The sequence below is a fragment of the Clinocottus analis genome, unplaced genomic scaffold (assembly GCF_023055335.1).
Source record: "Clinocottus analis isolate CAN_PGR_092001 unplaced genomic scaffold, fCliAna1.0.p SCAF_16, whole genome shotgun sequence".
In the NCBI taxonomy this organism is placed as follows: domain Eukaryota; kingdom Metazoa; phylum Chordata; class Actinopteri; order Perciformes; family Cottidae; genus Clinocottus; species Clinocottus analis.
In genome coordinates, this window is record NW_027175887.1 from 13,938,979 (window position 1) to 13,952,620 (window position 13,642).

Genomic DNA, 13,642 nt, shown 5'->3' on the forward strand with positions numbered 1-13,642 from the left:
TTGCCATGGTAAAACCCACAAGAATGGGGGACACCAGTAATTGTACTAGGGAACTCCCATATACGCCAGCTGGAGGACATTTGGTCGTATGAGTAAGACAGAGTCTGACGACAAGTTTCCACAAGCCTATAGGAGACCGAGTTCTTTGCACTGTGCGTAAACAAAGTTCATGGTCTCCATGGAAATCCAGAGGCAGAGCACTCCCAGTAACCATGTGCAAATGGAAAGCAAACAAACACTTGATGAAATGAAACCAATGATTTCAGATCACAAATCAGGTCTCCAGACTGTGCAAACTGTCATTATGACGTCCACTGCACATTGTGATAAAATGAAATCAGTTATGGAAATAAAAACTAGAAAAAGCAACCTCTCCATGTAATGTGAATCATGGGCAAAACCATAAACAGCATGTGCATGTGGAATATATTAAATATTTGTATTTTATTCAAAAATTAAACAAAATGAAAGAAACTAAACATGATACATGTCATCAGGAATTATAAAATATTTAAATTATGCAACATAAAACATTGCTATCAATAATATATTACGAATATATTGTGACGTCCATATGAAGTCCAGTAAATGCTTGTAAATTATTTTTACATTTGTCATATTTACTCACTCATACTGATGCTTTATATCTGAATAAAGCACATTCTCCATGTGTAAATCCATTACAAACCATTATTTAAATTATGCAACATAAAACATTGCCATCAATAATATATTATGAAAATGTCCATATAAAGTATAGTAAATTGTGGATACATTTGTCATACTTACTCGTGCTGATAAAGCACATTTTCAACCGAAAGCATAGTCCCTGGTTGGTGGTTGTCGCCGACAAATCATATGTTCTTTAACATGGTTATTAGTATTTGTGCTTTGTCTGAACAAATGCTTTGATTATGTTTTCTTTATAAATAAGCTGGTGAACGGAACAATAAAAGTAATTATGTTTTATACCGTAAATACTATTTTTATTGCACGTTACTTATTAACAGCGTACTCTGGAGACCTGAACATCTACGTGGCAGCTCCTGAAGTATGTTGTCGTCACATCAGGAGTCTTTGGGGTTATCCAGCGGGAAGGTGTCAACCCATTGCTGTGTGCGGGTGCGACACTGGTCCCAGTCGTACAGAGGGCGGTACTGGAAGTGGCGCAGGGCTTTATCTGAGCTGACGGTGAAGGAGGTTGAAGCCACGGCCAAAGTGTAACTGTTCAGCAATGGCGTGTAGTTGTAAAAGGGGCTCGTTATCCAGCGGATCACGTCATTCATCATGGCCATGAACCAAAGCACCAGAGAGGGGATGCGCATCCTTCTGAAGTTAAATATGGAGAGGAACTGCATGTTGAAATCCTCGTAGTTCTTGTAGGGCGAGTCATCGTAGCAGAAGAAAGCTTCACCTCCGACCGTCTGTGGGCGATCTCTCAAAGCTCGGGCTGCCAGTACGTGCATCCAGGCCACATTGCCTGGAAACGCAAACAAGTGGGTGAATACCAGAGTGCACGATGGAAGCAGTGTCAAAACACGCAAGTGCCAAAAGAATAAAAGTAGTCAGTTTGAAGGATTATTCCTCGTTCTCACCACTGTGGTTTTACACACTTTTACATTTCATTTTCAAGAAAACTTCATGGCCTCTTTGTACCTTTAATGAATGGTTTAATTCAAGGCTAAGAGATATAACTCAAATATAATTACTTTTCATTAAGACGTAAAGTAGATATCATTCATGAAGAAAGATATGCTCGAGTCAGTAAGTTCGCATTTGAGAAGAAAAAAAAACATGTTTATCTAAAAGTATTAGGGCCACACAAAGTATATGAAAGGAGGTGAGGGAGAATTTTAAGTATTTAGCTTTTCAAGAAGAGTTAAAATCAAGTAAAACTTTTAGTTTTAGAACTAGATATGAGAAGAAAAAAAACATTTTTTTCCCCCTCGAGATAAAATTGAAATGTTAAGAACAAATCAAACTACTAACATAAACACAGAAACTAATATTTTGACTTTATTCCTGACATTTTTACTCAATTCTCAAAATGCAATATATATTCTTCCTCATTTCATCATATTCATGCCAGGAACCAAAGTTGAATAATAAAAAATAATCTCCACTTAAACTAAGTAAATAAAATCCAGTGGTGTAAAGACAAAAATCCCTGACGTCAAAGTTGTGTGCAAGTACAACACTTCAGTAAATACGCCGCGCTCCTTTACGGCTAAGGCAACATTACACTGACATCAACCTGACGTCAGCAGAGTACAGGCGACAAATGACAAAATATCGGCAGTGTCTGATGTACCAACAGGCAACATAAATAGTGACGATTCATCATTCGGAGATCCTTCAGTTCTGTGACATCAGCATCTGTTTAGGTCCAATACATGTTGACTGCTAGTCATGCTCACATGCACCGTTCATGATTCCTAACTTAGTCATAATCTCATGATGTCATGAGGTGATGAATAAATGACAAAATCTCATCTCCACTGAAACCCCACTGTTGAAGCTGGTTTAAAAATGACATCAGCACACCTGGAAGGAGATTTATTTAACACACCCCTGTAAAGATTTATGTGCCGATACCGTCACATGTTATTGTTATACCACAATGGAAGGATTGCTCAAAGGGCAAACTGAACAGGTAAGGGGGCCCCAGGTAGGTAAGTCACACAGAGACCACAAGTAGACATAATAGTACAAGAGAGACACAAAACCACAAGGTTTGTTTAGGTTCTCAGGCTACTTTGTTTGCGTTTCCACGAAACACTTTGATGCGTCTTTAAAAGGACTAGGACTCACAAAACAGTAATCTTACCTGCATAGACTCGTCCGTGTTCAGCATCCTCTGGGACACCCCCGACGATCAAGCCTCCCCTTTGTTCAGCCTGCTTGTAGAAATCTTTAAGGAGCTGGTGCCCCTCGCCGTAGATCCCCGTGGGCCTCAGAGAGCATGTGTATAAACACTTTCCACTCTTCACCTGGAGAGGAGGCAAAACCAAGATCCGGTGTTCGGAAATCAGACCCGGGGATGATCCAGCATTTTGTGGCAAAGAAGTTTCCTCATCGCGTTACCCAATCGTAACCCTTTTCCCTTACTTAAAACATCTTAAATCATACATAGTCACGCAGTTTCATAATGTTAACCTTCTCAGTACATTTTCATCATGTTACTGTTTTATTTATTTTTTAATTAAAAAAGAAAAAATAAATTATTTTGTAAAATGAATGCTTATGTCAGTGACACTGCAGTGCTCTCATACAGCAGCGATGCCCCTAGTGGACAACAGTGGGAAAGGCACGCATCTGCCCCATAGGGCAAACATTAGAAAATGGTTCATTGGAATCGCAAATAGTTAAAGTAACTTTGAAGCCAGTGTGCAAAAAATTTTGTCTTTAAGGATATCAATGATGGGAAAAATTAAGAAGCCAAAAATGTCCGCAGAGGGGCATAAGCGCTAAGCTATGATGAAATACATTATAAAATCTCATATTTAACGTTATAGTACTCGGTAATATACAGGAATAAACAATCTGGATAGCAATAAATATATTTTCTATTCTGCATCTGCATCATTATGGTTTTATGAAATTTATTTCAACACTGTGTGTCTTTAAAGTTTACTGGTAAAATGTGTTTTTAATAAAACTGGCTCAATAAAAACACCCCAAACCATAACACTGTTAAACATAATTACCTTGGTGCCATTAGCTTCAAGCACAAGTTTCTCTGCCTTCGCCTTGCTCTTAGGATAGGCCATCGAGTGCTTCACTTTGTACGGTGTGTCTTCATTGCCCCTGTAGAGAAAGAGTTAAACTGTCAGAGGCGACTCAGGAGAAGGTAAAAAGTGTTTTCTTGACCTTTCCAGAAGAATGAGAGGAATGTTTCAGACAAGGAGGAACAGAGTGAAGGACATCAAGAGGAGAAAGGTGACGGAGCTAGTGTTTCCAACAAGAAAAGAGCAAGGTTCATTCTTTCACAGTGATATAATTCATGTTATTAAGAAACCTACACCCCCCCCCCCACACACACACACACCCACACACACCCACACACAGAGGAATGTCATGACCAATGCTCAAAGCAGGTGGATGCTGGACGGTTGCCACCAAAAGTATTTATTAGTTTCCCTTCTTCCACATAGTTTACTCTTCATACTGTTGTACATTTTATTCCAATAACTAATAATCATGCATATTTGGATTTAACATACCGTTATCATCTTATAAAGGATTCTTTGGTGTTTTAACCTCTTTTTCTCACTCCCCTCCCTCTACTTTTAGTAAACAGCCACAGAGCTGCTGATAGAATGATGTAATCAGGCAGTTCTGACTCACACCATCAGGGCTGTTACAGAAAGCCGGTAGAGTGAAAACTCGGAGTTTGTTTATCCTCAGGTAAAGGCAAACTGGTCCAGCAAGAGAGGAAGTAGACTCTGACTCAGTTACTGTGGTTTTCTTCATCAAACCCAGTGGATATTAATTTGTTTGTTAATAAGGAGTATCTGAAGTTACCGCTTTGACGACAATCATTTATTATTTCAACGGCGGTTTTTGCCCCCACATTTAAATAACACACAGCATTAAGTCACCTGAGGCTCAGAATAAAACCTCTGTGTCCTTCTGTCACGCCGACTCTGCCCACGACAGAGCTGTCTGTTCAGAAGCTCCACTAAAAATGTTTATTTTACTTTATGTATACGAAGAATCTCTAATATTTCTGCATTAGCAGGATGGTTGGGCAACTTCAGTGACTGTTTGAAATTACTACATTTGATTAAGTAGCTGAAATAAAGCCACAGAATGCTGTTAAAGCCTGATCCAAAAATCTGTTTCAAGTTAAAATGAACTGCATCTTAACCATTAAATCACCAAAAAACATTACTACTCGATCAGAATTTGTCTTTGATCTACTTTTTATTTTTGTATTTATTTTTAAATGCAACTTCAAGTCAGATTCCACCCGTTTATCATGAATTGAAGAAATAGACTCCCTCTAAGACAAAGACCTTTTCTTCCACAATCGCATAAAAACTGCTCAAGTGTGAGGTGGCGACATCTTGCTAGTAGCGTTTAGTAACAAATGTCTGACATACCAGACGGCCTCATGTGAAACATTTCCGAGGAACATCGAGATAGCGATAGACACTGTGTGCTTTTGTCCCCACCCGATCATATCTATTCACGACAGGCCTTCGGGTTTTCCATGACGGTGCATTCATGCGAAGAAGAAAAGAGAGAGACTACAAGATAGGAACCACAGGAACCTAACTGCAAGAGCCACAGCATTTCTGAGTGTAACCATGTGCGCTCGGTGAGACAAGTAAAACCGGAATGACATTAGTTTGAGCTTCACCTGACGAAGGCGTCTCCGTCGACGTTGGGACCGATCACCTCCATGCTGCTGGTGTAGACCAGGCTCTGGATGTTGCACTCCACACAGGCGTTGATCACGTTCTCCGTTCCTGAGCAGAGGGAAAACATTTCAGTAAGAGATGGAGGAGGATACCGAGCTTGGACAGAGCACTAAATAACACAAACACAAACACACGGGACAGGCTTCGACGCAGTTGGGTGTTTTCACATCGCTTGCAGACATCAAACCATAAGATTCAAATCAGCCGAAACAGGATAAAAGTAGGAAATTATAACTGGACTGGGAGGGGATGGTCAACAGGAAATGAATGCAAACAAGAGATCCACATGTGTTCTGGTGAGCCGGTGTAAGAAGAAAACATGTTTTTCTCAAACCTGGACTCAATTATGGAAAAGTGGACCGGTGGTGGAAAGAAATACAGTCATTGCAAAGGGGAGGAAATACGTTTACGGTCTTTCCAGTTCTGATAAATACTTTTGAAACTTTGAGTGACCTGAAGTTCAACATGGGACATAATAATAACAACACCACCTTGATTTGAAAACCACATTTCATGCAATGAAAGCCTAAAGTGTTATTGTATTGTCAAAACTCTGAATTAACTGTAATTTAAGAAGTATATCATTTAGAATTAACTGTAATTTAAGAAGTATATCATACTTTAAATTTAAGGATGAAAAGAAGTTTGAGAGAGATGAGTAAAAAGAAAGAGCTGCAAATCTCGAAGTGGTTTGAATTAAAGCATGTGTCAGCATTCCAGCATCCTTCTGTTAAAGATGTTCTCATTTTGGATACGTTACACAGAATTAAGAAACATGATGCTTTTGCTAGTGTCATGAAAACGCTTCCTCGAGGAGGACATATTGTTATGCAGCACATTATGCTAAGTCCTGATACCTAGATATCACCGTAATATAATCTATATACAATATTCTACAGACGCAAATAGATAAAGTAGTACAATAATCACCTAAATGTGTATTCTGAGGTTTTCTGTCCACTGGTCAGAAACAGGAGACATAAACAAGAGAAAGAGTCAAGGCCGTGCCGGCAGCCCTTTCATCTCACCACTAACACAATGTACAAATAGACGTTCCACCACAAGCAATCACCTGCGAAGTAGAAGTGAATCCATGCATTCAAGGTACAGCAGACCATCTGTTTCAGGGTTTTCTGTCTTTCAAGACCAGAGGCCACATTCTGGTTCACAGCAGGGTTAAAATCTCCGGTATGTACTTGAGCTGCAGGCCAGAAATCACAGAGTCTTTAACGTCAACTGTAAAATAAACTGGAGAGTCCAGATACTGTTCAATGTTCTGAACCCTTGTACTGAGTCAAGTGTGCTGCACCTGCAAGTCCCACTAATTCTGGGAGGAAGCGTTAGTTTATGTTTGTGAGGCTGAAGGAGAGGAAGGTAATATGAAACCCACCCTGGGGAAAAATAATAAGAAATTCTTGTAATATTTCTAAGCCTAAGGAATCTAGAGCGTACCACCCTCCGAAAGAAGCCACTCCCTCGGCTTTACGCAGATGTACAACTCTTTAATTCTGTCGAGGTTTGATGATTGATGACATGAGTACAACACTAAATCTTAGAGGAAGTTCTGGCACTTCAAAACATTAACAACTTCCAGACAGACAGATGTGAGCAATGTACACAGCTGTGTATTTTGGAAGAGACTATTTAAAAATGCTCTCAGCTTACTTTCAACAAACACATGACAAAAGTGTGTTTTGTCTATCTGCTGAATCACTGCAGAATTTAAGGACAAACACCGGCTGGAGCCTCCACCCACGAACAAAATCCCCGACACTGAACACGTAAACTGTATATCTTCTGCTTCATTAACCTGACCAGCGTCCTCTTTCTGGATCGGTTGGAAAACCTCAGGAGTCAGAAAAGTGAATCAATGCGGCGGCGCATGCATTCTCTCTAATGGCCACTAGGGGGCGACGACTCAGGTTGCAAAAAGAAGGCTGATTGTATAGAAGTCTATGAGAAAATGACACAACTTCTCACTTGATTTATTACCTCAGTAAACATGGGTTCATGGTCTCAATCATAATTAATGATGGTCCCATAAGGAGTAAAATAGACCATGCTTTAGGGCGGGGCTACCTTGTGATTGACAGGTCTCTACCACTACCTTTTTTTTCATAGGATTTAGTGACAATAAGAAAAGTAGATATAGAGAATACATCAGCAGCCTTGTCCTTTAAATACATTAAGAGATAATGCAGTGATGCAGCTGTCAGTGACATAAATCGTGCTGCGTTCAGGTGCTCCTCGTCCATGCATACTTCAATGGCTGCGAACAAAGTGGCACAGAGCTACTTTGAGCTGCAATAACAAAAGCAAGCGGCTCATATCCTCTATTTGTTGAGTGGCTGTTTATTTTAAAACACTGTTCGCACAAGATTATTAAAAATGTCACGAGTTTGGATGTAACGACCTAAGGTGCTCGACCATGTGATTTACTCCTTAAAAACCGGTTATGAACAATTATGAGACAATTGCGGATGAACATTTAATATCCAGGAAAACAAACACTGAGTCACTTTGGCATATACTTTGTCTGGGCGGTGACTTGTTTATTCGTGTGGGAGCCGGACATTATTCAGGGCAAACCAGATACTCGTGACACACACACACTCACAAACAGCTTCTTTAAGATGTAACTCATAATGGAAGCACTATTATGACCATATTCCCAAAAAGAGGAGGCTAAAAGCTGCTCATGATATAGGATTTATGTTCTGTATTTATGAGAGTTGAATTCCTGTCAGGCTGAAAAAACTGACAGGACACTTAAGCTCCCATATAGCTCGCACTAATAGAGCAGTTAGGAGGCGGATTTTCAAATGCACATGAATTATATTCCAGAATATGTGATGAAAACAAGCCCTTTATCCATTTTGAAGTATCTGTCACTCCATCAAATTTTTCCTCAGTATTCACCAACTTATTCATGTCCGACATGTTTTTACACTCGGGGGAAGTCACGGCCTTGAAAATCATTCAACAGGAGAAGGCGTGCGTTTCCTCCATTGTCTGGTTTCCGTTTACAAAATGTAAAGAATTCACGAATGTGAACGAATCACTCGTTTCACATTTCCTCCCTTTGTCGTCACGAGGCCACCGCGCCCTTGAAGTCTCACCTGTGACATTGACGGAGACGATGAGGGTTTCTGGGACTTTGTGCCAAACGTCCACCAGGCTGGCCGTGTGGATGACGACATCGGCCCCCCGGGAGGCCTCCAACACGCTGCTGTAGTCCGTGATGTCGCCCTGGATGACCACGACCTTCGTCCGCTCTGAGGGAGGAACAGGAAGACATTACGTCAAAACCCGGTGGCAGTGCATCTGATCCTGGATCAGGGGACGTTTTCCCAAGAGCTCGGCAAAGTCTGGGAAGAATGACCTCACTTTGTTTGTTAGAAACGCACAAAACTCTCATTTGAACTTTGTCGTTGTGTCATATTTGCAGATTATCTGGATCGTCTTCGGTCGTTGTCAATGTCATTTTTAAACGCTCGCGATGGTGCACGAGTTGAAATTCCTCAGTATTTCAGGAGATACCTGGAATTTCCTCAAGTGTCTCAAAACACACAGATTAAAATCATCTTTTAATCTGTTCTTCATCATGTTAATAATCAATGTAACGTCATTCTATTTATACTGGTATGTTATCCCTTTTGTTTTTCCTCGATTGGCTTTGCTCTAACTGTTACATTTTGTGTTCTTACGATTCAAAATGCCTTTTAAAAGCACGATACAAATAAAACATATTTTTGATATCGTCAAATTGTACTGAATTGTTTGTTTATTATGAAAATAAATTGTACACAAGCAACTTATAAGCTATCTAGTCTAGAAACATAGATACAAGTTAAGAGCGCAGCCTCATTGTTGCTGATACCCGATCCAGCTCGCCGCGTCAGTGTCAGCCCCAAACTGGTAGATTCCTACCACTCATACTTCCTCCCCCGCTTCTTAAATAACAATCATCCAAAATATCATCATGTTAAACTTGGCCTCACTCTGCTGGGAACGGTTATTTTTGGGGGTAGTTTTTCCTGTTCTGATGCGAGCAAGACGTATTATTTGAGGGATTTCATAATGTTTTACATTTAGGCAGCGAAGTACTGTAAAAACTGTGATTTGTGTTAATTAAAATTGAAGAGAAATAAGAGTTTTAATCATGTTCCATTACAGGGTTAAAAGTGCACAAGAACAGAGGAGAAAAGTTCATCATGCTCTTAAAAGTTCATCATGAGTCTGCAAGTTTATACTTCTGCAAAGTTCATATGTGTGATAAGTTTATACGCCTGCAAAGCTTATACTTCTGCAATTTGCTGAACGCAGCGCTAAGGTGTTAAACACAGTTACTTGAAGGTAGACACATTTCAGGAACTTGAGACGTACAATGAGTTTTTCAGGCCAACATGTAATGAAGGATGAGTTCCTGTTTCTGCTTTCTTATGCTTAGAGAAAACCAGCACGTAGAGGGACCTCACACAGGCCGGAGATACCACCTTTGCTCTACAGAAACATATTACTTTGATATGAAACACTCCATGAGAAGGAGTGAGGATCTCATGAGCCAAATACATGTTTCCTTCTATTCACAGGCACACTTACTATCTTGTCGTGACACAGTCTCACAAACAGGAGGTAGGATTTCACAAAGTCTGCATTACCATTTTAGGAAATACTCATTTATGTAAATGATTAGCACGTATTGCCATTTTAGAACATACCCACTTATGTAAATGCTTATGGACTCTTCATCCAATAATATGTATTAGAAAAGAGAAGCATGCACAAAGAAGGAAGAAGGAAGGGTCATTGGAGTCAGATAAATACGCCCTGCTCTCAACGGTCGGGGCTCTCTCTTCCTGACGGGTGACTGTGATGTGACAGACAGACAGAGAGCTGAGTCCAAGGCCTTGTAGGTATGAATTTCATGTATACTTTTGCTTAATAAACAATCATTGACTGTACTATAACCTGTTCTGTCAATTCTTGAACACGAAAGAAATGTCCTGTCAAGGCCTATTTCTCTTCAATATCTACTAAATACATAATAGAAACCTTTATGTTTGGAATTACATCAACTTTAAATATATCTTATCATTAAAGTCAAAGATGCAGGAAAATGAGGAATTTTACTTTGTTTTTAATCAGCTTGTAGTCTCCTTATCATCCATGAAGGTCACTTGTGGTTTACCTTGACCCTTTGTCCTTGAAATGCCGACAGATAACGAGTAAAGGACGAGTCCTGCAGCTCTACAGAGACAACATGGACTTCTGAACTTTTTGAGATAGAAATAATGTTGTAACTGAGACAGTCAATCTGGAAAGCGAATCTGTAATTTTTACAGACGCTCTCACCGATATAAATCAGCTCAGATTTCAACCCAAAACACAATTCTACATATTGTTTCCTGAACCCTGCAATGTGTGTCACCGTTAGCTGGTCTGTCGAGGGTCCAAATGAACAACAGCCGGCCTCAGTCTTTTGTGACAATAAATAATGAAAGCGCTTCAAAGCATTTTCCACCGTGGCGCACGAGGCGTCACTGGTGGTTGAGCACATTCCCTTCACTGATGAGAGGAAAAAGCGTACGGTTGTTGAAAGCAGAGGAAAAAAGAACATTTTGATTAATTTAATTGGTGTTTTTTTTCTCCCCACATGATTAAACGCAGGAGAGGCAGCGCGCACATGAACCACCTCAGGTCACGGCACACAAAAAGGTGGCGACAGTGACAGTAAACAGAACAAGGTCATCAAGGAGCGACGTCACTGATAAGTTATACACTCATTACCCTGGAACAGGACGTGCTCGCAGTCCGAAGGTTAGCTCTGCAGTTTGACCCAGTGACCATGCACACTGCACGCCAGGGAAATGATGTTACTGCTGTTTCCATGAGGAGAAGCAGAATATGGCTGCCAACGCCCCGGTGGCTTCTCTCATGTTACTAAAAACTGATAGAAACCGAACGCTCGTGGACGGAGAAGGAGACAATGGGCCCCCGGACACTGGCATGTAAAGGGCCCCACCCATCCCACATTTTTCTGGTCATTCTGCTTCTTTTGGTCATTGTATTGTGTCTCTTTGAGACTTTTCAGCAAGAAATTTTCGCAAAAACTTCCAACGGAGGCTTAGGGGCCCCCTAACCCGATGTGGCCCTGTCGTCCCCCTTCAATAATCTGTCCATGACTTCCTATCAAGTGGAAGTTCATCAGTATCACAGTAAATCAGACTAAAATAGCCCTTGCACCGCTTTTGTTGTTTGTTAGTCACTTCATATACTTTGCATTTCTGCACTTTTATTGTTTAATTTCCTAAATGAATACGCTCTGTTAATTTGTTGTATATATTGAGTTTTGCTGTGTGTGTGTGTATATATATATATATATATATATATATATATATATATATATATATATATATATATATAGATAGATAGATAGATAGATAGATAGATAGATAGATAGATAGATAGATAGATAGATAGATAGATAGATAGAGAATTTTCCTTCTGTGTAACCTTGCCGACTACTGTCACAAACATGTTTTTTCTTTGGGATGAATAAAGTCTACATCTATCTATCTATCCATCTATCTATCTCATGCTGATGAACACGAAAGAAAACACATTTGAATCACTAACATCACAAACATGCAATTGAAGAGGAAACACATCGACTATACAGGAAGCGGTTTTTGTTGTTGTTGTTGTTGTTGTTGTTTTTTAAAAGATGACAGAATCGTCTATGAATTTGATAAAGTCTTGAGGCAGAAAGAGTCTCCGACCCGCTGTGCACCCGCAGCTGCAGAGCCTCCACATGAAAGACTTTACACTTTGAGACCATGAGCGCAAACGTTGAGAGGACGTCTTACCTGCTCCGAGTTCATTTAAAGTCAAGTCGACGTGCTTGTCAAACACGCGGACCTCCGCCATGTCGTCCTCCTTCTCCAGCAACACCCGCAGCAGATGCCGGCCGAGGAAGCCGCAACCTCCGGTGATCAGATACACGAGACCCGACATGACAGCTGCTGTCTGAGCTCTGAGCTGCGGCGGCGAGCAGCGGCGCTTTATACGCAGACGCGCTGCCTGCTCTTTTTTTTTTCTGTGTGTGTGTTTGTAAACCTTTATTGACAAATGGAATGCGTTCACTTTCAGGGCCTTAGTGACAAGAAACAAAGTCGTGGGAAGTAAATATACACAAAGTAGTGGGAAATGTACTTAATGTATATGTGTTTACATGTTCATTCTACTTTTCATCGAATTACATTACATTATACGACACTTTTCTTATATAATATTATAGACTATAGGTACATATATATATATAGGTATATAGTACATATATAGGTATATATATATATATATAGGTATATATATATATATATATATATATATATATATGTGTGTATATATATATATGTGTGTGTATATATACACACATATATATATATATATACATATATACATATATTTATATATATACATATATATATATATATATATATATATATATATATATATATATATATATATATATATATATATATATTAGTATTTTAAATTAGCCCCACCTTCACCAACTGCAACATTAAAGTGATGAACACATTCATAAATATAATACAGGAATATGATATATATTATTCGGAAATAAGTAATTCTGCACACTTTCACTATATTCTGTTGTTAATACTTTTGTTCTTAAATTTGAGTAATATTTTGTATGAAGTACTTTTTGCATGTAGGACTTTTACTTGTAACGGAGTATCAGAAATATACATATTTAATATATAAAATTTGAGTACTTCTTCCACATCTAGCAACTCTATAATTAGGGAGATTATAAATAATATAATAAGTTGGTTATAAAACACAATTATAGTAATAATGCATTGATAATTATTAAAGGCTATTAATGATTAATTTTCGGTTTTTAATAAATTAATTTAGATTGTCTGCAGAACCTTTTCCGAAGATGAAAGTGGTCACTAAACCGTTCTTACCTGTAACTAATAACTGATTATTAAATACATGCATTTAAACTTGTGTTCATGTTACATGGAGCAGCTGAAGAATGATGTATTAATACATCACTGAGCTATAATAGTGAGTGTGCGCATGAGGTTGGTATGCACTGGAAACTGTATTTTTAATGTTTCAGCTGACCAAACACACAAAGCTCTTAAAGACCCAGGAAATGTACCTTTAAAAAAAAACAGAGG

The 13,642-nt window shown here is 39.2% G+C and overlaps 1 protein-coding gene across 1 annotated transcript; it reads right to left on the reverse strand.

Moving 5' to 3' along the window:
• Positions 1 to 959: 959 nt before the first annotated feature.
• Positions 960 to 12,519, reverse strand: hsd3b7 (hydroxy-delta-5-steroid dehydrogenase, 3 beta- and steroid delta-isomerase). The gene is made up of 6 exons (XM_068578511.1): positions 12,296 to 12,519; positions 8,546 to 8,701; positions 5,366 to 5,474; positions 3,708 to 3,807; positions 2,828 to 2,990; positions 960 to 1,480 (listed from the first exon to the last, which is right to left on the reverse strand). Exons 1-6 carry the CDS (start codon positions 12,441 to 12,443, stop codon positions 1,068 to 1,070), a joined length of 1,089 nt encoding a protein of 362 aa, XP_068434612.1. The 5' UTR covers positions 12,444 to 12,519; the 3' UTR covers positions 960 to 1,067.
• Positions 12,520 to 13,642: the final 1,123 nt, after the last annotated feature.